The sequence below is a fragment of the Excalfactoria chinensis genome, chromosome 2, assembly GCF_039878825.1.
Source record: "Excalfactoria chinensis isolate bCotChi1 chromosome 2, bCotChi1.hap2, whole genome shotgun sequence".
NCBI lineage: Eukaryota > Metazoa > Chordata > Aves > Galliformes > Phasianidae > Excalfactoria > Excalfactoria chinensis.
The window spans coordinates 34,941,593-34,968,344 of record NC_092826.1 but is presented as its reverse complement, the minus strand read 5'-3'; the positions used below and the strand labels follow the sequence as shown (position 1 = coordinate 34,968,344).

Sequence of the window (26,752 nt, the reverse complement as noted above, 5' to 3'; positions counted from 1 at the left end):
TATTTAATACAATAAAATTTTATGTTTGCAGAAGCATATTTGATTGACCCTCCAAAAGTCACTAGCATAAAATGCTTGCAATGACAAAGATATTCGCCATCTTCCTCTACTCAGCTTTGTTTTTAATGATGAAACTACAGAGTTCTGTGCACTAATGATTTCACAGTTGCCTGAATAAAGTTTGTAATTCTGCATATAATTACTGTTTACCATATATTATTTTCCTAAAAAATCTTAAACTCTCTCCTAATAAGTCTCTCATTTTTCCGCACTTCACCATCCTCTGAAGCGAACGGCTTGTCTCTTCAGGCCAAAATAGAACTGCTCATTAATACAGCACAAAATACTTTGAAATCAGAAGTAAACATGATTATTTTTGCAATATAGACAGAGAGATGGAAATAACTTTCCCAAGGTAGTAGTGTTAGCATTCTGGAGAGTGCTCAGAGCTTCTAAGTACAGCTATGCTTTTTATCTGTTCTTCAGTATCCCCACATATAATCCATCCAACAAGGCAGCACTGTGTCTTTGTTGATTTCCCACTGCAAGCTAATACAGGTGTTCAATGCATCTATTTTTTTCCTCTATCTACAAACAAAAGCCACACAAGTTTGGAGATGCTGTTACTAGTGTTCACTAAGCATTTTGTCACAATGCTTACATTCATACTGACTCCATACTGATAATCACTGGAAAGGTGGTACTTGAAATCAGTTACTAATATGATGGATCAAATTTTCTAGACATCACAAAAAGGAATTTAACTATGAAGTCTGTATATTACCTGAAAACATGTGTAAAATACTGAGCTTCTGATATAGGCCACTGAACTATGGCTTTCACACACGGTCTTATTATAAAGGAGTCTAAAAACATTATGTCAGTTTCAGTGTTTCATGGACACTTTTCACACACATACTTCATCTCTGGTTTGTAAGGGAATCATCTCTTCAGATGATCTCTTACCTTGTACTGGATGTCCTGGAGAATTTCAGTTACAGCCTTTAGGCCTACATGCTCTTTTCCTATCTGAAATAAAATAAGCAAAAATGAAATTTGATCTTTTGCTGTTTCTGAACCTATAAGGCAAGACAGAAGTCAACCAGAAAACTAAGTTCTGAAATTGTTTTGAGTTAAGCTACCCGACCTCATGTTAATCAAATACACTGATACACAGCAATTCCAAACAATGAAATCCCGATGCCCTATAAGGGCATCAGCCAAAATTAAACAGGATTTAAATAACTTCAACACGAAGACAGAAACTGACAGAACAAAAAAAAAAAAAAAAAAAAAAGAGAGAGCCACAGTTTAGACTGGTAAGTTTTGACTAAGCCTGTTTTGTAGCATATACTGCAAGTAAATTCAAAATCATGCAGCATTGTGACACATAAATGCCAAGGATACAATTCGTCCTTACCAGCTTTTTGTCAGAAAAGCACACATAAAGGAACAGAATGAACAAACATGATGGACACCTTTCAAATTTACTCCTAAGGCACTGCTAATCTGGCTGAGGCTCAAGGGAGTGTTTTTTCCCTGCCTGCAGAGTGCAGAATGGCAGATCCTCCCCCTCCATGCACCTCTGGGCTTCTGCAGGCAAAAGCCGAGCTCTCTGCAGCACTACCTTTACTGAGTGTCTTTAAGGTGTAGAAGATGGGGCTTCCAAAAGAAACCAGTTTCCATGAACACTGTTTACTCTGCATGCTGACTTCAGTTGCTTCTGATCTACATCACCATCCAAAAACTTTAGCTTTTACCTTCAGAACAACACTGGCAAAATAAAAAGATTCAGAACAGCCTTCCTCATTTTTGCCAATGCATACACATAGGTGAAGAATGAAGTAGACGTGAGTCAGAACAGAAGAGCTGGAAGATGAAAAATCTGTCCATTTCTTGGGACTTTTTGGAATGGAATCAAAGAATCATTGAAGCACTGAATCGCAGAACGGTTTGGGCTGGAAGAGACTTTTAAGATCATGTAGTTCCAACCGCCCTGCTTTAGACATCTCCCTCCAGACCACACTGCTCACAGCCCCATCCAGCCTTGCCTTGAATGCTCCCAGGGAGGGACCATCCACAACCTCTCAGGGCAACCTGTTCCAGTGTCTCACCACCCTCACAGTAAAGAATTTCTTCCTAATATCTAGTCTAAATCTACCCTCTTCCAGTTTAAAACCATCTTCCTTTGTCATGTTGCTATATGCCCTTATAAATGACATAGTTGTTACTGGAAGGAAATAATTGAACATCAACTTTTACTTCTAGAAAATTGAGAGAATTTTCTCTTTTCTCAAAAAAATGGAATTTCAATTTAAAACCTTCAAATTGATAAAAGATATTAAAATCATTTCAAACATGTCTGGAGCCTCCAATACAAGATGAAGAGCTGTTGGAGTAGGTCCAGAGGAGGGCCACAAAGATAATAAGAGGGTTGGAGCACCTCCCCTATGAAGACAGGCTGAGGGAGCTGGGCTTGTTCAGCCTGGAGAAGAGAAGGCTGTGGGGTGACCTCATTGCAGCCTTTCAGTACCTGAAGGGAGCCTATAAACAGGAGGGGAGTCAACTCCTTGAAAGGGTAGGTAACAGCAGGACAAGGGGAAATGGTTTTAAGTTGAAAGAGAGAAGATCTGGGTTGGACATTAGGGGGAAGTTCTTTACTATGAGAGCAGTGAGGTGCTGGAACAGGCTGCCCAGAGATGTTGCGGATGCCCCATCCCTGGAGTTGTTCAAGGCCAGGTTGGATGGGGCCTTGGGCAACCTGGTCTAGTATTAAATGTGGAGGTTGGTGGCCCTGCCTGTGACAGGAAGGTTGGAGATTCAGGATCCTTGAGGTCCCTTGCAACCTGGGCCATTCTGTGATTCCATGATGTTGGTTCTAATTTGCACCAACGTCTGTTAGTTAGGACAGTGAGACTATTTTTATTAACCTTAAAATGATGTGTTTGAGAACTATGGTACACAACTATTGCATTTCCATTACTTTAGTGGGAAAAATGGTCACTGATTTTCCTCTCTCTGTTCCTTTCTAGATGAAAACTTTTTTACCTAAGTCAATTTTAGTTATATGAACCCCTTCCTCATAAATGAAAAAGCACTTTGGAATGCTTAAGAACTCAGATTAAGGTGGAAGTCCAGAAGTAGAAAATGCACCATTTCAGTTTTAAGAAAATGTATCATTTCAGTTTTATGTTTGTTTAAGAACTTACCTATAACTTTCTAACCATCTCCAAGGTTACCTCTGCTGGAATTAGAAGGTAACTTACATAAGCAATTATGACACAGCCCTCTAGGATACAAAACTGAGAGAATAAAAACTTTCTAACTTCCATTTTTAGAAGTTCTATCTCAGTAATGGATACATAACCAATGTACCTTTACATTCCAACAGAGGTAAAGCTCAAAGGCATTCACAAACTTGTAATGAAATATGACAAATTAATAATATCACTGTGAAAGAAAAACCATTTGATCTAAGCATGAATTCTAAACTTCTTCCCACAAACCCATTTAAATAAAAAAGTTTGCCACTTCTCACAAGGATGATGAGAAACTGAGAGTCTTCTTTATAGGGTGCAGCCCTTGAAAAGTTTTCAACAGCGATTAGACTGTGGGCCTAACTTCCCAGTTCCCCAGTTCCTGCACAGCACCTCCACCTCCTGACAGTCACCTCAAAGGCCTGGCGAGCAGTTGCCTACTTACAGCCAGATGGCTTGATTACGTATTAAGTCTTCTTTAACTAAAGTACATTAAATATACCATTTAAGCAAGATTTACTCGTTTAGCATATGCATAGAGAACAGGACAGAGAAGTATCTTTTGAGTAGAATCCCACAAGTAATACATTATTTTATTTTATGAAATTGTTAAAAATGAAATGTAAAGGAACTCATTTTCCTCACACAAATGACACTGCATGCTAACACATGCAACCCAGGAAACTTACCTGTACAAATAAAGCAATGATAGCTATGCCATGCTTCTTCCCTACTGCTTCATCAATGCTGCTGTATAGTGTGGAGTTCCAGTGCATTAGATGAAGCTAAAACAAGGAAGTGTAAATAGATCAGTACAGAAAAATTTTGCAATTAAAAAAAAATAAACATCAGAAATTAAGTTAAATTTACCAAGCCTCCACATGCTTGAGCATATAAATGCATGTACATGCTTATGTCTGTGCATGTAAATATAAATGCATTTCTATTATAAACATCAGGAATTCCAAGGGAAAAAAAAAAATAAAAAAAAAAAACTGCAGAAGAAGTGATTTATGGTCAGTTACCAAATGTCTGTAACAAAGGTGTAGATAAGAGTAACTCTCTTACTTTGAATACTGAAATAACCAATGTAGTCAATCCAACCTGCCAGCGCTGCCTCTCAGTCTTCCAGGTATGCCTATGATTACAGACATAGGCTGCCTAGATATACACTTGACTGGCTGACTGTTCTATCTCAACAATACTTGCCTCAAACATCACATTGTAAGATGAGTCATTCAAATCTCAGTAATAAGAGTAGGTGAAGTGATATCAGGAAAGGTTAAACAGAGAGAAAGTTAAGCAGAGAAAACAGCTGGAGAAGCACCCTCGGGACAGTGGAGAAAGAGATGCTAAAGAGGAAAACGAGGGCCTTCAACTGCCTTCTTTCACAGGGAGTAGGATCTATAGGATTTAATGAATGGATACAGGTCAGGCAGGAGAAACCGCATGGTAAACATGAAGTCTGTTCTAGCGAGGTGTCAGCACTATCTGGCAAGATCTGGGAAGTGATGTTTGAGAAGAGTGCTGGAAAACTGACTAACAGACAGGAAGGAAGGTCAAAAAGGTGTAAGGAAGGATGGAAGGAGGGGGAGGCAGGGAGAGACGCTACCATCTGCTGTGAGCTAATACGCATTGCAACCACAAGTTTTTCCAGTACCGATGCTAAAAAGTAACCTCTGCAGCTGGATTTGGTAACACTGCAGAGCTTAAGCATCCTAAGCACAGCTGCTTTTAAGTCTATTTGCTAATAACTTCTGCACACTCCAAACACATAAAACAGCTTAAAAAAAAAAAAAAAAAAAAAAAAAAAAAAAAAAAAAAAAAAAAAAAAGTATGGGTTCTTAAATTGTTAGAAGTTATTTGTTTTGAACATGCTTGGTGTCATTTTTTATTGTGCATTGCAAGCTTTTCTATAAATTTAATTTGCCTTTGGCTTTTAAAGGAATAAAAACAAAGGACCAAGCAATAACAGCCCAGCTTCTAACACTCACTTCAGCCAACGCAGAACGGCAACCACTCAAGAAACCAGAGCACCGCATTCCCCAGAGAGCCTGGAGTGTGCAGGAGCCGTCCGCCAGAGGGGGCTCATGCAGTCCCATCACCCCAGTCAAACCCTGACATTCAGGAGGGAACGTGAGCCAGATGCGGGCAGGCAGAGAGCACACGAAAGAAAAAGGTTGCAGTGACTGCAGTCCTGATGGCAACGTCCTTGGTGCAGGGGAGAACAATGCTACATGGCAACGCTATTCATTTTGTTTGAAATGTCAAAGCAAGCTTTTCCTTCGGTGACTGGAACAATAGATCTGAAAGCGATAGCCAAATTTAAAAGGAGTATTCCTTCAACTGTGTCAACAGGCAGGTCCTGGCTAGGGCTGCCATGACATTCAGCAGCTTGCTGTGCTCCTTTGGAGGTGAAGTCTGTAATCTGATGTTTCTCCATGTTCTGACGACAGTTTATTTCTGAAGATTTGAAAGGAAAACAGCCTCAGAGAAAAGAAAATGAATGAGCACTTCGCAATTACCAGCAATAACCCCAGTGCATCTAGAAACAGGTTGTTGTCCTTTCTCAGCAGGCTTATCAGAGCAGAGACTGGTTCCTATACTAACGATATATATTGGCTAGGTATATATGTGTGTGTATATATATATATTCCTCTTCCCATATCTCCTGGAACATGAGAAGAGTAAGTAAAATACGAGCTACTCATTTTATGGTTATCTTTAGGCCTTGCCATTTACTTGGGGAAAAAAGATTCACTGCAGACCCTCAGAGCCTCCTTCCTGTCCACCAACTCAATGGAGGTCAGAATGGTCTACTACAAAAGTAAAATAATGCAAAGAGTAAAAATAGATGTACTCAAGGCTAACGTAGGCACAACTTGACAAAGTCCACATTTAGTAATCCACATTACTAAAGGTACTAAAACAGACATTCATTACCTTCTGGTCTGAAGATTTCCATTACTTTGAGGTTCTGCTCAAGAATGCCTTAAATAACTTAGTCTCCTTGAAACAAGAATCACTATTTTGTACTGGGTTTCTGTAGCTCAGCATAGAACAAGTTTCTGGTCAGTGTTAAAAATGCTTCTGCATTACTGCCTTAGAGGCAGCAATAATTACAGTAGATGAGTAGTCTGTTTTTTACACAGCAGGTAGTAAACTTGTTGCCATAAACACTTGTGGAGTCACATAGTACCAGCAGGTTCATAAATGGGTTGGATGAATTATGTCCACAAACAGATTAAAGAACAGGCAGAGATGTAACCTTAGGTCCAACTGAGGAGTACAACACAGGAAGTGGTAAGGCTGAGGTGCTCCTCAGACAGCATCTCTTACTGCCACAGCTACAGATGGAATACTGGAACACTGGTCTGATCCTGCAGGGTATTCATTATGTTCCCATGTTTTGAATCTAGGTGATGTTAGAAATAGCTCTTCACAGACAACATTCTGTTACTAGAGGTACACAAGATGAAATTACACAAACTAATGAAAAATAATAATGTCAAAATATATCCTAACAAGGAAATAGGCCTCACATCTGCTTTCCAATAATCCTGTGCACACACATTTAAATAAATAGATGTCAACATCCGCTTAAATACATGGAAGCCAAATCAAAATTATTCTTGTACAGAACAGGAAATATGCAGCTCAGGTGGAGGCTGGATAACACAATGAACAAGGGATTCTAAAAGGAGAACATTAATAGGAAAGTTCTAAGGCCTAATTGTCCTAAGTGTCCTTAGAAAAATGTTCAGTCCAAATTGTGGTTTATCCTATGTATTTTTTTGTGATTTTCTGCAGCTCTTTTGCCTTCTGTTTACTAGGGGTTTTGTTTTGTTTTTGCACTATGGCATCAGAAAAAAAAATAAATAGTTAAAAAAAATGATAGCAAAAAGACTACAAACATAAAATCTGAACTCAAAAAAGGATGGTGCACAAACAACACAGCCTGTAACTTTTGTAAATATTAATGGGAATCAGATGTGCACAGAGGAAAGACTTCACTTGAAACTATCAATATAATGTCTGCATACAGTGATGACTTCATAGCAACCAGGGCAACTTACTAGATCAATGATCCACAGTTTTACATTGATTTGACAGCTACATTGATTTGAGACACTGATTTGAGAGTGCCTGCTCACAAGAGGTGGGTGCCAGCCCCTGATGCAAACACAATCATATGGGTTTTTTAAATAACCAGCACAGTGTATTGGCAGCTCACCATTGTGAGCTTCATTGTAGGTAGCAAAAAACTAAAGCAGGAGAGATGCTGTTCAAGTTGCCAGCTAACATGTTGATACTCAGCAATTAGGTTGTTTCTATACAACCAGAATGAGTGAGCTGTGCTGCTGACTGTCATAGCTGGCTTGGAATGCTAGACAATGTACTTTTACAGAAATACCAGAAGAATGTGAGAAACTCCTTAGCATTGCAAAATCCAAAATTATCTGGAACCTTTTAATATTCCAGATGTAAATTACAGAATTGTAGCAGTGAATTACATTGAATTACAGAATTGTAGCGACTTAAAATCCTTAAAGTTTGATGAACTGAAAATTCATAAAGGCAAATAATAACCAAAGTACTGATAGAGCTGATCTGTTTTGGGAACAGCTAGAGAGATTCTCCCTGACAGGAAAGATTAAGGAATTATTTCAGGCCTCAGAATTATTTAGTATAGAACAAATTTTGAGGATCCTCTTAATTTTCACCTGGTTCCCACTCAACCAGAAGACTTCTGATCCTAGTCATGATGTCCTTGCTCAGGAAAAACAGACACTGACATTAACTAGTTACCTATCTCAAATCAACACTGCTGCAAAACTGAGTAAGGACCTGAGTTTTGGGCTTTAAATGCAGCAAACAAACAGAAACCTCACACTTCAATGAGTTCCTTTCTCTATCATGGAAAACATTTCTTATATCGAAAAGAAAAGGCCTTTTACACAGAATAAGTCACTGGGATGATGAATGCTGGCAAAAATTGGAGTCACTCTATATGACTTTGTACATTTATTAGTTCTGGAAGCCAGCTTCTATGAATAAAAAAGCATTACAAAAACATGCACATTTTTCTTCTATGGCACTGGCTGCTCTGTGGATCATTGCAAGGAGCAAAAACAATCTTTTAAGATTTGTTGCTGGCCTTACTGTATTATTAATTCACACTTGAAACCACAGAATCACAGGATGATGTAGGCTGGAAGGAGCCCCTAAAGGCCAACTGATGCAAATCCTCCTTCCTCCACACAAAGTAGCACCAACTTCGAAGTCAGCTACTAATTCAAAGTTGGATTAGATTGTTCAGAGCCTTGTAGTCCAAGTTCTGTGTAACTCCAGGGATGGTGGTGCCACAACCTCTCTGGGTAGCCTCTTCTACATTTCATTTCCCTCACAGTGAAGAGCTTTATCTCCTTGCAACCTAATAGCAACTCTCTTGCTGCACACTAACTTCGTCTGCCCTTTCACACTTCTCCAAAGAGCTCAGCACTGCCCCTCCACTCCCTGTGAGGAGCTGCAACTGCCATGAGGCCTTCCCTCAGCTCTTCTGCTCTGGGCTGAGCAAACCCAGGGAGCTCAGCCTGTCCTCATACATCTTGCCCTCCAGACCCTTCATCATCCTTGTAGCTGTGCTCTGAACGCTCTCTAATAGTTTAATGTCCTTATATTGTGGCACTCAAACAGCACCCAGTGCTGGAGGTGAGGCAGCAGAGCACAGAGCACAGCAGAAAGCCCCTCCCCTCTCCCAGTGGCAGCACTGGACCTGGCGCATCCCAGGGTACAGCTGGCCCTTTGGGCTGCCAGGGTGTGCTGCTGACTTAGATTCAGCATGCCGTCAACCAGCATCTCCAGATCCTTTTCTGAAGGGCACCTGTCCCCCGGTCCATTTGTATATCCAGTGTTGCCCTTTCCCAAGTGCAGAGTCCAGCACTTGTTCCTGTTAGATTTTATGTGGTTGATATAAAAACAAGTGCTCTGCTAACTATTGTAGAACTTTACAGCTGTTCTCCTGGACTCACCCAGGTTTGTTAAAGACTGATACATTCCCATTTCATCCACAACATGCCATAAAAGCTGAGGAGGGAATGGTACAAATGGAAAATTCCAGATGCCTAATGAGAGCTGACATATAGTCTTTCTCCTGCTTTAAGAGGGTTGAAATGAAGCTGAGGATTTCAGCTAGTAATAATAGATGGCAGCGCAACCCAACCATATAGCAATGATGCATAATTTCAACAAACCAAACATTCCATCAACAATATCATGTAAGGACAAAATGTGGAGAGAAAAAAAAAAATGCCTTACTATTATACATGTGCACAAGAATTTATGAGTTGATACTTGACTTGGCACTGAATTGCTTCAGGAAGCAATTGACTAAGCTGCTGGCAGTGACCATAACATACAGTAATTAAGCTTCAAAGTCTCACAAGGGGACCAAACCAAGGATATGACCAGGGCACACAGGCTCAAGAAAAGTGATTAAAAAAATAGAAAGTTAGTTATTAACAGCCTGAAGGAGAGGTTTAGGAAATTAAAGTTAATGGAATTGATACAGAGGCTGTTGGAAAATGTCTTGTAAGAAGCAAGAGTACATGTACATACTTCAGAATACAAAATGAAGCAAAAACTCATAAAGTATAAAGCCTGCATGGTTCAGTCAAGAAAAATATACACCTTTTAAAATGCAAATAAAAATAAATGATTCTATTATGAACTCTAGATAAAAGCAGTATGAAGAAGAGGAGGCAGTAGTCAGGAGACTTAGAGTGTTAATCAGTGTACTTGGTTTACGCTTGTAGACTTGAATTTTTCTGCCAAAATGCCACTGAATTTCAGTAGGAATTAAATCATCTTTAACATTTCATACATAGATTGTTGTCAAAACAAAGGCATGAAGGGAACTCTGTGCCTATCTTTGAAAGCAATGCTGAGATCAATGCTAAGACAGGCTGGAAGCAGTGCCAAGAAACACAGATAATGCTTAAGAGTAAAAAATCTCCCAAGTCATATAACATGGGAGAAGGGAAGGCATGACTTCTGCTCAGCCTCTGCTTGTTATAATTTATTTAAAGTCTAAAGATCTAGGCCTAGTCCATCATTTAACTGTCAGGCTCTTGAGTATGCAATGAACAAGACGACATTTCCTAAACAAAAGTGAACTGTAATCTAAAATTGGTCAAATAAGGTGGAAGCAATAAGTCAGAATGGAGTAGAGTACAGAGCTGTTCAGACAACTTCGCATCATAGTGTGAGATAAAAAGTGTCTTAGGAGAAAATCTAAATTCACAGCTAAAACACTCAGAATAAATGCTCATTTGCAATATCAAGTTCATCCAGAAGAACCTTACTATGCTGTCCTCTCTGTGAATACCTTTGAAAGAGGGTTGAACTGTAATGTGGTTGTAAGGGAAATTATTTTATTTAGGTTGTATAAGGAATGGTTGCAAATACACTTTCCAAAGTCTGTTCTTTCCACAAAATCAGCCATGCAGCAATTGCCTGAGTGTATGGGAGATTGGTAATCACAGCCTGAATCAGCTGAGGCAAGTATGGGGTCAGCTGTGGGAGCACAGGTGAGAGTGATGTAGCTGTGCTCCCGGAAGGGGTGGAGCTCTACTCCATCCCCTCTGAGACCTCATTTAAGGGCTGACTCCCACTGAGGCAGCATCTTTTGGAGATTGCTCACCAGTGAGGACTGCCCCAGCTTCTTCAGCCAAGGCACCACCACTGGTGAGTTTTCCTTTACTTATTCCTTCTGTACATTTGCTACCATCTGTATATTAACAACCAATACACTGAACTAAAAAAAAAAAATAGACTACAGAAGAAGTTCTAGGCCATTGTGCAACATACCTTCAGGCGTGTCACTGGAAAGACAAGGAATAGTGGAATTACTAAACTATTTGTTAAGTCTACAGAAGTGTTCTAGAAGTCACTGTGGCAAGTATCTTGTGCTATGGAAATATCTACCACATAAACCATATAGAAAAAGAATAATGAAAATATTGCAACAACTAACATTAACCAGGCTTCTGTGTTCCCTTTGAAGGATCTAGTACCTTGCAGTATTCTCATTTCACGTGAGAAAGAGAACTGCTGGTCCACTAAAAAAACACATAATTACAATTACAACTTCTGAGAGAATCAAAATACCTCAGCTACAAACAGTAAGATAAAAAGAAAAGGAAGCAAAAGTAATAATAATAACAATTTTAAAAATCCATCTGAGTTCTGTTTCAGCTGTTAAGAAAAACAGCAAAAAATGGGCATCCTTCTTCTAACTAAAGATAGGCCAGCTTGTCACAGAGAGGCTTCATTTCTAACATTAAGAAACAAGAAAGTGGCACAAGGAGGCTGACACAGAGCCAAACACCACTGCAGTCTCTCAGCACCAAAAGGGAAGCAAGATACAGGCATAAAATGTATGATTAATGCAACCACACTGCCAGTGTGGGAGAAGAATGAAGGAGACCAGTCTCCAGAAAGCTCTGCAAACCCAAACTAGACCCTTTTCATCCAGGACTTGAAGAGCAGGTCAAACCTTCATCTCAGTAACTCACAGAGGCTACTGACATGTGACATTAGCTTGTTTGTTTCTTAAAAAAACTACTGGATACAAGGGAAACTGAGGACACTATAATATGTAATTCATCTGTATTTATTTTTTCTTCCTGTTTGAAAGCACAGGCAGCGCTTATTTCTACTGGCATGCACAGGAGATCAAAGCAAAACAAGAATTAAGAAAAAATGAACACTTTTCCAACCTCAGTAAAATTATACAGGCTAAGGAATGAAAAAGGCAAAACACCCTTGACTCTATTTTGCTGACTTTCAGTATTCAGAAAGAAAAGCTGTATAGTTCTTACGGTCAAATTTATAAGTTGGGTTCTTCACTGTGCCACATTTCTGCTCAGAATGTGAAGAAAGGAGTATCACAGAGGAGAATACTGTTCCCTGATACCACATCTGGCCTCAGAAAACATGCAGTCTGTGGTTTCCTGGGTCTGCACTTACCTGCACTAACAGGAGCACATTCACATACAAGCCTTTATTTTTCCTTCCCTTGAATTTTGAAGGCCAAAAAGGAATAAACAAGGATTTCTTCATCATGCTGTTACTCCAGATTGTGGTCAATCTGCACTGTTGTATGTCTGCACATGCTTTTTTATCTCCATGTCTGCAAAGTGGGAAGCTTTTCTAAAAGGACTGGACCTTGATGAATAGCTGATGACATTACAGGCTAGCAAAAAAGTGGTGGAGGTTACACAGTTAACACTGGAAGTGCTATTTATACAACCAGCTACTTAATATGAGCATGTCCAGTTCCACAGTGTTGACTGCAATATGCTGCCCTAGACTTAAAACCGGATTGTTTGTATATGGAAGGATTTAAATCAATGATTTAATTCTCAACAATAGATTCTTCAATGAAGGCAGAGAAGGAAAAAAAAAAAAAAAAAAAAACCTAATTCCCTCCTACTTCATTAAGATTTATTAATAACTTATTTGATAACTTATTACATATCCTATGGTATTGTGTGTGCAAGTTAAGGGTCTCTCTAAAGAGATGAGAACCTGCAGCTGTATATTATCTTTTTAAGTCATAATCTCAACTACTCTCCAGCAAGCAGTTGTTCATCCATACTATATTCCTCTAGGAAACTGTGACCATTTGTTTTCTGTAATGTTGGCTGTGTTTTCATTGGAATAATAAACTTTGTAACGCATATCCAACAGGTGCCCTATGAACTGTGCTTCTGCACACTGCACAATGGTATTATACTTTTCTCCACTCCCCTAGATGCATGGACTCCCAAAATTTTGTTGATGTTTAACTGTGCCTCAGTTCAGTTCATTACATGGCTTAATGTTGGCAGAATGGGATGGTAGAAATAAGCAGTGAGACCACCATACTGGCAACAGTGAGGCCTACAAAGCAAGGAATCAGATAGTCCTACAGTTAAATTGCTCAATTGCCTAAAATTAACAGCCTAAACTAGCTATTTTGGTACTGCAGTGTCTGAAAATCTCTCTAGAACTTAAGTATATAGGAATCATGAGTCAGTTCTCTGTCAACTCTGAAAAAGGTATGTGTGCCTAGCAATCCCTCTGAACTTGTTTTCTATCAATTCATTGGCAATATAAGAATTGTCTCACCCACACAGATGGAGGCAAAGATTACTTTATTCTTGTAAGGCACTTGGGCATGAGAGTCAATACTTGAGGAAGCCTTCAAAGCTCTTCAGCTCTTAGGTAAGCTTCAAGTTTTATCCTTCACCTCTTAAGAGCCATATATCTACCATTAACACAAATTACCAAAAAAAAAATAAAAATAAAAAAAAATGGGTATTTAGGTTGTCACCAGAAAGCTGATGTTTCTCTCTTTCACTCATATACTGAGGCTAACATAGAAGTTGATCTTGACACAAGCATTAAGCATGGAAAGAGAGCAAATAAAGAATCTTCCTTCCCAACCATCCTGGCCGGCATTAGAAATAGTATGGTCAGCAGGAGCAGAGAGGTAATCATCCCCCTGTAATCAGCACTGGTGAGGCCGCAGCTCAAGTATTGTGTTTAGTTTTGGGCCCCTCAATAACAAGCAAGACATTGAGGCCCTGGTGCGTGTCCAGAGATAGGCAACAAGACTGGTGAGGGGTCTGTAGGACAAGTCTTATGAGGAGCAGCTGAGGGAGCTGGGATTGTTTAGTCTGGAGAAGAGGAGGCTCAGGGGAGACCTCATTGCACTCTACAACTTCCTGAAGGGAGGCTGTGACGAGAAGGGGTTTGGCTTTTTCTCCCAGGCAACAAACAGGACTCAAGGAAATGTCTACAAGTTGTACAAGAGGAGATTTAGATCAGAAATAAGGAAAAACTTTTTCTCTCAGAGAGTGGTCAGACACTGAAATGGCTGCCCAGGGAGGTGGTGGAATTCAAGAGGTGTCTTGATGAGGAGCTATGAGATATGGTTTAGTGGCTTGTGGTAGCAATGGTAATGGGAAGACAGTTGGACTAGATGATCTTGTAAGTCCTTAAAAACCTTGTGGTTCTATGACATTATGAACTTCTTTCAGAACTGACAGGTCTTAGGCAGAAAGAATTAGGCACAGTAGTGAGGGCAAAGTGCCAAGATGTCCAGAAACTGACACAAGATGTAAGCACAGTGCTAGCAATGACCATAGCAGAAATTAGAAAATGACACTGAACCAGACCAAAACCAGTCAAAGGCAGACAGCCATGAAAAAAACAATACGGAATAGACCTGTGTGCTCAAATTAGGGCTTAAATCCTCCTCAGAAATCTCATCTTCCAAGTGACTACACAAGTTCTTCTCCTGTATATAGCACAGTTAAAACAAAAGAAGACATCTTGTTAAAGTTCAGAATGGGCTTTGTAGTAAGGGATGTCATAGAAGCCTCTATATTCATGACTACAAGCACCGTGACCAAGACAATCCCAGGAGAAAGGTGAAATAACACTACCTTTGAAGTTGTCTACAGTTCTTCCACAGAGCTTAACTGGGTATTTCTCAGAAGCTAGTCAAGTTAAATGCATGTTTCTAGCACAACAGCCCATTTCTACGCATATCTCAACCACAAATCCACATTACAAAGCTCACAGATCATATTCCATGATCAATGAAAACTACATTTGAGTGAGCAATACAAGAGCCAATCATGTTGACAAGTTACCTAGAAACCAAGTATACTTCAGAGACTGCATGTGCCTATTTAGATCAAATTATCCTTCAACCACGATAAAATCATAACACTGAAAGAGCTTAGCAACTACCAATACTAAGAGTCATAAGCTGCCCCTGTGTGCTTTTACAATGATGGTAATTTTGTTTTTATCTTCTTGCCAATTTTCATTTAGTATACTGTGAGGGAACAAAGACTTTTTCGTTAGTTATACTAATAATGAAAAGAAAGAAAAGAAAAAAAAAAAAAAGAAAAAGAAAAAAAAAGAACATCAGAGAAGATATCTGAATTAGATGACCAATGAGTGTAAGATGTATAGAATAATACAGAAAAATACCGGAATGCCTGCACTTTTGAGGCTAACATCACATGTAATACAATTCACTGACAGCCCTGTAATTAGTCCTAGGACTGATTTTGCCTGTGGAGTGTAGTGTAATGCTATTATTATTATGCTTCTAAAAGGCATGATGTGTACACATAATATGTAGAAGATTCTATATAAATCAGTGCAGATTTGGAAATCAAAACATATGCTTTGGTCTGTTTTTCCTGAGTTTTTCCACAATTCTGTTCTCAAAAATTAGATAATGTTCAATGGGTATCCCTACTTTTAAACTGTAATTGATCTTTTATCTGCTTGTCAAAGATTCAGCTCCACAGCTCACTGCAGCTTCCTGAGGAGTGGAAGTGCAGAAGGCAATGCCAGTTCTTCTCCCTGGGATCCAGTGACAGGATGGGAAAGGCACAAAGCTATGTCAGAGGAATTTCAGATTGGAAATTAGGAAATACTTTTTTTACCATGAGAGTGGTCAAACACTGGAACAGGCTTCACAGAGATATAGAGAGGTGATTGATGTCCCATGCCTGTCAATATTCAAGAGGCATTTGGATAATGCTCCCAGTAATACACTTTTACATTTGTTTAGTACTGAAGTGGTCAGGAAGTTTGACTTGCTCTTTGAAGATCCTTTCCAACTCTCTTCTCTCCTCTCCTCCCCTCTAAACAGCTTTAGATTTTAGTTATGTATATCATGACTTTTAACAAAGGCACTGCAGGGCTGCAACTATTTTTTGTTTTTTTGTTTTTTGAACAATTAAATATTTAAATAATGTCTGGCCATATCTCTTAGAATGTTGTTTGGTACAGTTATCAGCATCCCATTCATTATCACAGTCATTACACAAATGAAACCATTTTCTTTTAAGAAGCACTGCTTCAATCATGGCTGACAGTATTATTCTGCAATGATTCCAAAATTTAGAGAGTGTTCCAAGTCACTTAGTAACAAACTACCCTTCCATTAGAAAATGAGGAAAATTTCTACGCAGTGTTCCAAACCTCAGCATGAAGGTATGTAAATCATACCAGAATCTGCTCTGTTTGCCTCCTCTTAAATCAAGATTGCCCAAGCTGGATGTTCTTCACTCCTGTATCATACTTTATTCAGGTAATAGGATTTATTCTTCAGGTTTAAACATTTTCTTTTACAGTTTATGACTAGGATTATAGTCCCATTAAAACTACCAGCAGAAATCCACAGGTTTCAAAACTAAGCTCATGTATCAGAAACTGCTGTCAGTATGCATTAAGTTCTGCTTGCCATTCACACCTACCTAACCCCACTGAAATTTATAAATTTCCATGTCAAGAGGAGATGACAGGGAAGCACGTGCCTTCCATTTCAATTACAAATAATGTTTTATCTTTTTAAGCAAAATAATTTGCTAACAAGCTAATAAGTAACTGAACAAAACAGACAGCAAGACTAAAAGTGGTGAAGAATACCTAAGGTTGGCAAAGAATAAACTTCTATGTTGTAAGTACATCACTTCCGCTGAAGAGACGGCAGGAAGGGAATGCATTCTGTACATGTTTGTGATTACATATCTCAGTACAGAGAAATCCTCACACCAAAGTCTGTAAAGATTTGAGAGCTGAGAAGTATATTGGTGGCAGCCTCGCCTGACACTTGAAAACCATTTGATGCAATCCACAGGCAGGCACTATTTCACATGAACACAGAGGGGAACTTAATAGCTTAAATTGGACAGAGGGTATGAAATGCTTAATTACACAAAAGTATATTCTAGCAGATATTTCAGTAACTGTGAAAGAGACTACAGAATGAATTACTCTGCTCCTCATTACACAACAGAAAGGAACACTGATTTTCCTGTGCAGAACTGATTCTGCTCCTTCAGGCAACTGGACTTTCATCTGTTCAAAACCAGATAGTAATAAAAGTTTTAACCTTCCTGCATATCTCTGAAACATTTTAAAAACGGTTTTCTGTCAATCCTCTTCTACTGAGAGTTTTCACATGGTTCACAGCTAATACAATCCTACATTTTAAAGAGGATGGATTACAGGGAATTATGTTCCTGGTCATATACAAGCACTGAAAGGAGCCCTTTTATTCCCTTAGTTGCAGTTTTATTTCAGAACAGCAGCCTGGAAACAACGGTTTCCTTATGTTCAGATTATGGATTTGGTTATACCAACACTTGAGTAAATATGAGGAGGAGATACCATTAAGGCATACTTTTCCCTACATTTTCCTTCATTTCAGAAGCTGTTAAAACATATTAATTTTTTTACATAAAAAGGCATTGATGTCATCCCATGGTTCACTTTCTCCTGCTCTCCTGTCCTTTTTGGACTATGATTTGGTTAGGTCTTGCATCATAATATGCCATGTTGATACAGAGATCAGGTACAATGGAACTCCATTTTTAGTTACTTCTATAGCAATAAGAATAAATGCTCATGGCTAACATGAGCAGTCAGTTGCTACTCCTGTTTCCATCTGTCTCCCTATTACACAGATGTATTGGTTGTTAATATACAGATGGTAGCAAATGTACAGATAGAATAAGTAAAGGAAAACTCACCAGTGATGGTGCCTTGGCTGAAGAAGCTGGGGCAGTCCTCACTGGAGAGCAGTCTCCAAGAGATGCTGCCTCAGTGGGAGTCAGCCCTTAAATGAGGTCTCAGAGGGGATGGAGTCGAGCTCCACCCCTTCCGGGAGCACAGCTACATCACTCTCACCTGTGCTCCCACAGCTGACCCCACACTTGCCTCAGCTGATTAATCAGAGGTTCAGGCTGTGATTACCAACCTCCCATACAACAGCAAATACAAGGAAGAAAGCAGAGCCTCATCAGAGTTTTATAATCCAAACTCTCAGCATGAAAGAGAGAAATATATAGAATAGTTCCTTTCTTGCTTAAACCTAAATGAAGTTCAGGTAACATACATGAGAGCACAAGCATGGGTTTTACTGCTCTGTGAAAATATATACTTCAATGCATGTCCTGACTATTGGTACCCTTGTCCACTTACTGACAAGAAACAGACTCTAAGTGTTAAGATAGTTACTGAAAACATAACACAACTGGTGGCCAAAGGTCAAGTAACACTATTTATGTGCAGCAGAAGTACTTAGTGAGAACAGTTTCTGGAGAAAGTTGCATGTCTCCTTCCAGTTTCTGCCCAAAAAGCAAGAACAGTCCTTCTGATCTGTTTATTTTTTTATGAAATAAAGAGAGAAGTATTGTAACAGCACTCCATTTTTCCTTTGATTAAAAAATAAATGTGTTATAGTATTTATCTTTGACAACTATTTATTCTTATGTCTCATTTTCCTGACAGAGCAAGCACAGATATTTTAGTGAATACAATTAAGCTTGTGTATTATTGTTAGCATTCTGACTTCTTCAGTCAAGAAAGGTGGAAAACACATCTTTGCTGAACTTCAGACAATAATAAACGTAACAATGCACTCAGCCTCCAACTCACATAAATAATGCTTTTTCTTCAGTGTGAACAATTTCAAGCTGTTCCAAAAGTTACTTAAGCTTAGGAATTACATCTACTTCACCATGAACCTATATATCTTAACCATGTGCAGAATTCCAGCTGTTGAGTCAGAAATAATAGATTGTTGCACTAAGAGACACAGGATATTACCTAACTAATATGAGATACTGCTAAATTTCTATAAAAGTGGATGTGGTATCAGAGATTAAAGATTAATGGGTTTGAGTGCACCCTCAGCAAGTATGCCAATGACACTAAGCTGAGTGATGCTTCTGACATTTTAGAAGGAAGGGATGCCATCCAGAGAGACCTCAACAAACTCTTAAGGTGGGACCACATGAACTTAATGAGGTTCAACACAACAAAGTGCAAGGTTTTGCACTTGGGTCAGAGTAATCCCAGATATGTACACAGACTGGGAGAAGAATTCGTTGAGATCAGCCCTGTGGAGAAGGACCTGGGGGTCCTGGTGGATGAAGAACTGAACACAAGCCAGCAGTGTGCTCTTGCAGCTCAGAAAGCCAGTGGTATCCTGGGCTCTGTCAGAAGAGGGGAGGCCAGCAGGGAGGTGATTACCCCTCTCTACTCCACCCCAATGAGGCCCCATCTGGAGTACTGCACCCAGGTCTGGGATCCCAATACAGGAAAGATGTGGAGACGGTCCAGAGGAGGGCCAGAAAGATGAACAGAGGGCTGGAGCACCTTCCATACAAAAACAGACTGAGTGAGTTGGGCTTGTTCAGCCTGGAGAAGAGAAGGCTGTGAGGAGACATCCTTTCAGTCTTGCAGTATTTAAAAGGGGGTTATAAAAAGGAGGTTAATCAACTTTTTACTCGAATAGACAGTAACAGGACAAGGAGAAATGGTTTTAGCTCAAGGAGGGAAGGTTTAGGGGTGTTGAGGGAAGGTCATTACTATGAGAGTGGTGAGGTGCTAGAAGAGGCTGCCCAGGGAGGGTGTGGATGCTCCACCCCTGAAGGTGTTTAAGGCCAGGTTGGATGGGGCCCTGGGCAGCCTGGTTTGTATTAAGTGTGAAGGTTGGTGGCCCTGCCTGTGGCAATGGGGCTGGAACTTGACAATCTTTGGGGTCCCTTCCAACCCATGCCGTTCTATGATTATATGATCTAAGAAGTGCCTTCTTCCAGACTTGAAAAATAACACTTTTTAAAGTCATCCTTTACGAAGATCATTACACTGACAATCTAAAGCTACAACTTCCTGGCCCTATAAATAACAATAAAATAGTCTTAACAATCTTCAGCCCTGAAAAACAGAGGGCAGCCAGATAATAAATTGCTAGCTCAGATGGATCTCTTTAAACTCAAAGCTTCTACATTGTTTTTTTATAGAACTGCTCCAATTTGCTAAGAGTTTAATGAAGCATGCAATCTGCGCCTAGTTCGTTGTGTTATTAATGCACTCAGTTAAATCAAGCTCTTAGGTTTCCATATTACTGCTTATCTGCTTGGCTTGTCTTCCTCTCACAAAGGGAGGAGAGTTTAAAACTCTTTAAAATGCTTTGTAAATTCATCTCTAGTTTGTAAGGAAAAACATCCTGCTAGACTTGCCCTACTGGCAGCAGTACCAAACTACATGCTTGGTGCTCATTGTATTTATATATTTATATCTATAGCCATCTATTTGTGCTCAAACAAATACCACTCATTATAGGGAGAAAGCATAAACTCCCCCAGAGTGCTCATGCATATGCAAAACAGGCATCTATCACCTATGTTCGGTAATTAAGAGGCCCGGTGAAATTCAAGCCCAGTATGTGTTCAGAATATGTTGATTTCCCACAGCTGCATAAAAAAATGCTGATGTTAAAAGTTAAGAAAATAAATTTCCCTAGTCCCCTAGTCCAAATGTTTGTTGTTCACAAAACCAGGTAGGTGGGGGAATCCCTGGGACACAAAATCATCCATTCTGGACTCTCAGGTGTACAACTTCATTAATGGTTACAAGCACCTCAAGTCCAATATTTAATTTGGACAATTTGAGCTGGATTTAATACAGCTGCTGTTGACAAATGCAGGAAATGAAGTGTGTGTAACTCATCTGTCAGGCAGACTGCAGTTTTCTTTTTTGCAACATGAAACAGAAGATAATGAACTGGCTCAAACAATACACCTGTGCACAACAAACCTTAGATATGATGGTAGCAACTACACTGTCACTTTCTGCCAGAATTAACCTGCATAGGGATCTGTTTGCAAAATTCAACATTAATACCATATTTAGAGTGTATCGTAAGTCTTGAAGACATTATTAGTTTGTTCCTACATGCCACCAAGGCTGTTTGCAGCGTAATTCTTAATAAAGGAGGAGACTGGAAATTGGATTCCCAAGAACAATTCTCGATATAATTTATGTCAACATTTCTTGACCACCACATTCTGAATCCACCCTGAGGAACAGCACCATGCAGAGCTGCTTCATTATGAACAAACTACTTCCTGCATTATAGGAACACCGTAGTAGCATGAAGTCTTATTACCCATACTAAACTATATTAAGCCAGGTAATGACGATGAAAAGGTGATTCCTCTGCTTTCCTTCTGGTTGGTTCTGAACTGCCAGGATCTGCCTGAAATCAACCTATGCAGTCTACATGAGTGACTTTATATCTGCCTGGCTTTTGTGATGGACCAGTGCAAAATCAACACCAGAAACTAACATCTGACCCCAAGGAAGGTATCTAAACAACCCTAAAAGTTAGATTGATGGTGTAAGCCAACATGCCTTTTACAAGAAATATTGCTTCAGGCTCCTAAGGAATTATGGTAGATATTTAAGGCAAAAGTAAACAACTCTGAAAGAAAAATCTTGACAGTTTATTTAAAACTAATACAGAGAACAGTAAATGAAATAAAAATTGCAAAGCTCAAGTAATTAAACATCAGGTTTTGTATCTGATACATTAGTGTTGTAGGGTGTGAGTGCTGAAGACATTCTATTCCAGATGTATATCCCAATTTTCTGTCCTAATGAACAACTCAGGAAGACAGTTTTGCAGCTGAAATGTAAAGCACTAAAATGCTGAGCTAAAAGAAAATCTCTTTTGAACTTCCACAGGGTCAAGCTAAGAACTGAAATCTCTTGGATTTAAAGGGTTTTATGCAATGCAGTGTCACTCTTACCTCCATGGGAAAGGCTTTAAAATTAACTGTGTGTTCAGAACCACGCTGGTTTTCTCTCCCCCAGTGAAATCGAACATCATGTAGTTCAAACTCATGTCCTCGAGGTAATGGCCCACCTATTAACACTGGGAAAGAACACAAACAGTAACACACCCAGCTTTGTAAGAGACAAGCCAATGGATATATTTTCTAAATACAATGAGGACACTGCTGCAAGCTTATTGTCAACTGAGTTAGAAAGGAAAGCTGACAGGTGAGACCTTTACTTTAGAACTTCTGTGCAGGTACAGAACATAGGCATTTATAAACAACAGTGAAAACACTGTCATTCTGTGCTCTTAGTTTTATGAGCCAGAACAGCTGGTTCATAACACAAAATAAAAACACTGTACCTTTATCAGAAGAGTGAATATGTTTATTGCTGTTATCAAGACAGTAGCCACATGCTCTAAACAGATGGCAGAGGTTGTGAATTGAACTGGTCACTACCTTCAACAAGTCCATGCTTAATTTTCATCACCTATATTTGCTATGTATCACAGAAGCTGAGAGAAAATTTTGGTTGCCAACATTTGCCAAGGTAAAGGTAGTAAGTCATAAACCACCTGTCAGCCCTTGAGATACAGTACACCTCCATAGCCAAATATAATCAATATATACAATCAAACACATGCTTATTTCCTTATAAACAGCTTCGAAACACCCCTAGCTTCTTCCTAACATAGTTTTTTAAAGTAACCAGGACTTCTTAAAAGTATCTACCCATAATTACTGCACAAAGCAGCTACTTCACATTACAGTTTGATTCCTTTGCATTAATAGAGCCTTTTACCCTAACAATAAGTACTAAAAGCAAGCAATTTTGCTCAGACCTTTTTGAGTTCCAACCTACTTCAGAATTAATCAGTGTAAACATTTGGCCCATGGATTTGTGAACTGGCTTCACACCAAATACTACTCTGCATGCTATAGGTAACTTTATGCTGAAATCGGTGAGTCCACGCTTCCACACAGGGCTGGGTTTTATTTAAGGTCACTTATAATCTTCCTCATAATCCATTACATTCTGGCTTACATTTCATTGACTTTGAAACTTCAACTATCTTTGATAATTGATAAGGATTATTTAATTGGATGTACAATTTTAGAGAACAGAGGTTCCATAATTAAACAAAAAGTTATTTTGATGTACAAACTAAGTAGCCTTGGAGTAGTCTGGACCATAAGATACACTGTAGTTGTAAAACAATTCAGCAACTGTATCAAAAAGGGTTCCTAAGAGGAAGTGTTCTAAATGTAACTATGAATTCAAACTTGCTTCTTAAACTTTCTTTATCTATATTCTACTCATACCTATATCTGTAGGGAAAAATCTGCAAATCTAGTGAATATTTGGGATAACAACCAATTAAAGTACCTAGAAAAATCTAGAAGAATAAAAAGTTACATGATAATTAGGGTTACTTCTTTGGAAAGCAGAGCATTTCTTGTTTTAAAATCCTTTTCCTAAGAAGTGTAACTAGACTAAATGTTTTCTATATGAAGGAGTTCTGTATCTGCACAAGTTTCTAAGACTTCATTTTTGAAGCTTAATTTATACACTGATCCCATGATAAAAGTATTCCAGTGCATGAAGTATGTTTATCTTTCTTTGCCTTTCATCAAATTCTGATCCTTGTAAATGCATGAAACATTTAACTACACTTTTCATCAATTTTTGATCCTTACTAGAAAACAAATAATCTGACTTGCAATCTACTAATGGCTTAAGAGAAGTCTCTGTTATATGGATCCTCCAAAGCAATTTTCAATATCCAATTCCATAACACAGTTGGTCATGCTTATTCCGCCTAATGTATAACATATGTACGATGATCAAATTGAAAGCAGCCTGTAAAAATGTTTACAATTAAATAATAAGGATTGGAGAATTCCAGATGGAGCATGTCCTGAACTGAAGGACAAAATAATTCACCAGAAAGGACAAATTGACTTTTAATATGCACTTAATCAGTTTATGTTTTCCACAAAGAAGTTCTTCTTTGACTGACAGCATTACAGTAGATGTGACTCTCTTGCACATCAACTGGACAAAGTTTCAAAAGCACTTAGTGCTCAACAGTTCCCATTAAAACAATCCGGCTAAATGGACTTGTCATCAGAGATCCCCTGTGAGGAAGAGAATCCGCAGGAGCTTCCGCAATCCCTGAAAATTAGCCAGAATACTCGGTCAAACACAGCTTATTAACTCTTTTCTTCTCTTTGCAGGGATAAGTAATGTTGTCCTCTCCCTCCAAATGTGGAAAAATTATCCCATTTAAAAATGGAAAATCAGGTAATACCAAACCAAGAAGAAACTGAAAGTAAACCAGGATTTCCTAAATTCTAATCCCACAAACCTTCATTCTATTTCACTTTTCTTATATTTCACTATTTTTTATATTTCAACATTCATCAGTCTGACATCAGTCCGCATTCCAGTTTAACAAGTATTTTCTTTCCCTGAGTCTCGAATGGTTTTGCATATACATATAGGTGCACTGGTCCCATCTTACTATCTATTGCTACCAAGTTACAAACTGCCCTCAGAAAAGAAGGTTTAATGAGCTGCATTTTGGCATGCAAGTGGCAATGTTGTTTGCAGTCACTCCTACTCCAGAGAATTCAGTGACCTTCCTGATCTAGTAGAGAACCTTACTCTATGAGAAAAGAGTGCTGCTTCTGATGAAGGCAATAAAACTGACAGGTGGTACAAAAATTCTGTTCTATTGGAAATCTGCAAAGATCTGTGCAAAGAAGTGTTCTGTTTTGCAATAAAACATGAAATTTACCACGGAAGGGATATCATAAAGGGAAACATAATTATTAAAAGAACAAAGCCTTCTGTTGAAAAAAATCACCATAAAACTGAACTGATTCCCTCACCGCCAACACAGCTGCAACTTGCAGGACTACTGGGATCTCAGAAGGAAACAAAAGTTGGGCTGTCTCGTGGTTTGACAACATTCAGCTGCTTAAATGCCCCCAGAAGGCAGCTGCTAGCTAAGACTGGTCAGAATAACTTGGACACTCTTCAAAACACATGGTAAGAACTACCACAGGGCTGGAAAGCACAAAGAGCTTTCTCAGCCAGATTCCCTTACCATTGTCTCCTTTGTAGGAAATAGTTTTATCTACAAGAAAGGTCTGAATGAAATACTGTCATTTCACTAAACTTGAAGTTGTTTATCAGCTTCTAGTTATTTCTTGAATGAACCTGAAAAACCCTTGAAGAAATGAGGTCTGCTTTGCTACCTGCTCTTCATCAATATTACAGGTATGTATAACTGGAGTATCTGTGTTAACTGACTAGTTAGTATTCACAGTCCGCTCAAATTAATGTGAAAAGTTTAGTTAAACTCACACAGACTTCGGAAAATTGACAGATTTTTCCAGTTTGACATCATGCTGTCCTAGCAATAGAAACAGCACTAGCAGACACATTCGATGACAGCACCACAACAGGGTCCAACCCTTGCTCTGAGAGTCCCCGAACGTGCTCTGGAGCAGCCTCACTGCCCATCCAGCTTGGCGCTGACACGTTCCCTTCCCAAAGCCAGTCCCAAAGCAGTAGCACCCACCCCTCCTCCGAGCTGCAGCAGCCCCTCCTATGCCCCAGGATGCGCGCACAGCAACCCGAGAGGCAGTGAACGCCCAGGGAACGCCGCTGGAGAAGCGTAAGCAGTGTCGGAGCATACCTGATTTGGACTTGAGGGCGATCTGAATGGAATGCCCGTCGTTAATCACTTCGCAGTCACGACAAACGACGTAGTTGGGTGACAGGCGCACTTCTAGGAGCGAGGGGTCGTATTTGGCTTCTCTCGAGTTCAAGTTGATGGGCGACTGGTACTCCCCGTTGGCATCGGGAAAAATCAGCCCCCACTCGACCCCTGCAGCGCCGGGAGAAATCGTTGTGTGGCGATCCGTCCCCGGAGCCCCCGCCTCGCCCCCTCCAAAGACGTGGTCGTCACAGGCCGTCCCCGGGGCTCCCCGGCTCCCCCGCGATGTAAACCCTCCACCATCACCACCACCACCTCCTCTGCCCGTAAGGAAAGTTTCCCCCGCCGCAGCCGCTGCCCGGCTCCCGCTCCTCACCTTCCTCGTAGCCCCACTCCGGAGCCTCCTCCCTGCGCGGGAAGGGCTCGGCGCCCTCGATCAGACTCCGGTCAGCCATGGGGGCTGCTCCCCTCGGGCCGGGGCTGGCTGCAAGGCTGACGGGCGAGGCTTCCTCACGGCGCTGCGTCGCGCTCCGGCCCTGCCGCCGCCCCGCGGGTGGCTGGCGTTGTACGGCGACGGGCAGGGGCAGGGGCTGGGGGCGGAGGGAGCCGTGCGCGAGGGCCGAGCGCTGCCGCACGCCGCCGGGGGGCCGGGCACGGACGACCGCCCCCGGCGGAGGGTGTGAAGGCGGTCGCGGAGCTGTAGCCCGGTTGGGCTTCCCCGTGCGGCTTACCTCTGCGCTGCCTCGGTGTGCCGGCGATTCTTTCTGGCAGCACCCCCGTGTGTGTAGGGTATGGACAGGGAAAGCCTGATCAACAGCTGCAAAGTTTGCTTGCACCTGCGGAGGAAGCACTCCAGACGCCAAGACAGGACAGGGGCACACAGCTGGAAAGAGGCATGGTACGAAAGGACCAAGGGGTCCTTGTGGACACCAGGTCGAATGAGTCAGCGGTGTGCCCTTGGTGCTGGGAAGGCTTCCAGTATTCTTAGCTGCATTAGGAGGAGTGTTTCCAGCAGGTCAAGGGGCATGATCTTGAGTCTCCTCTGGTGCCAATTGAGACC

The 26,752-nt window shown here is 40.2% G+C and overlaps 1 protein-coding gene across 2 annotated transcripts in view; it reads right to left on the bottom strand.

Moving 5' to 3' along the window:
• Nucleotides 1–26,372, bottom strand: part of CA8 (carbonic anhydrase 8) — a 49,351-nt gene extending 22,979 nt beyond the window's left edge. Inside the window, exons 1-5 of one of the 2 annotated variants that reach the window (XM_072328849.1) lie at nucleotides 26,069–26,372; nucleotides 25,672–25,863; nucleotides 21,935–22,059; nucleotides 3,947–4,042; nucleotides 967–1,029 (exon numbers count right to left, since the gene is read on the bottom strand). In XM_072328849.1, coding sequence (XP_072184950.1) covers nucleotides 967–1,029; nucleotides 3,947–4,042; nucleotides 21,935–22,059; nucleotides 25,672–25,863; nucleotides 26,069–26,147 — 555 coding nt within the window. In that variant the 5' untranslated portion in view covers nucleotides 26,148–26,372. The remainder of the gene's footprint in view (nucleotides 1–966; nucleotides 1,030–3,946; nucleotides 4,043–21,934; nucleotides 22,060–25,671; nucleotides 25,864–26,068) is intronic. The other variant, XM_072328847.1, reaches the window with a different exon arrangement.
• Nucleotides 26,373–26,752: the final 380 nt, after the last annotated feature.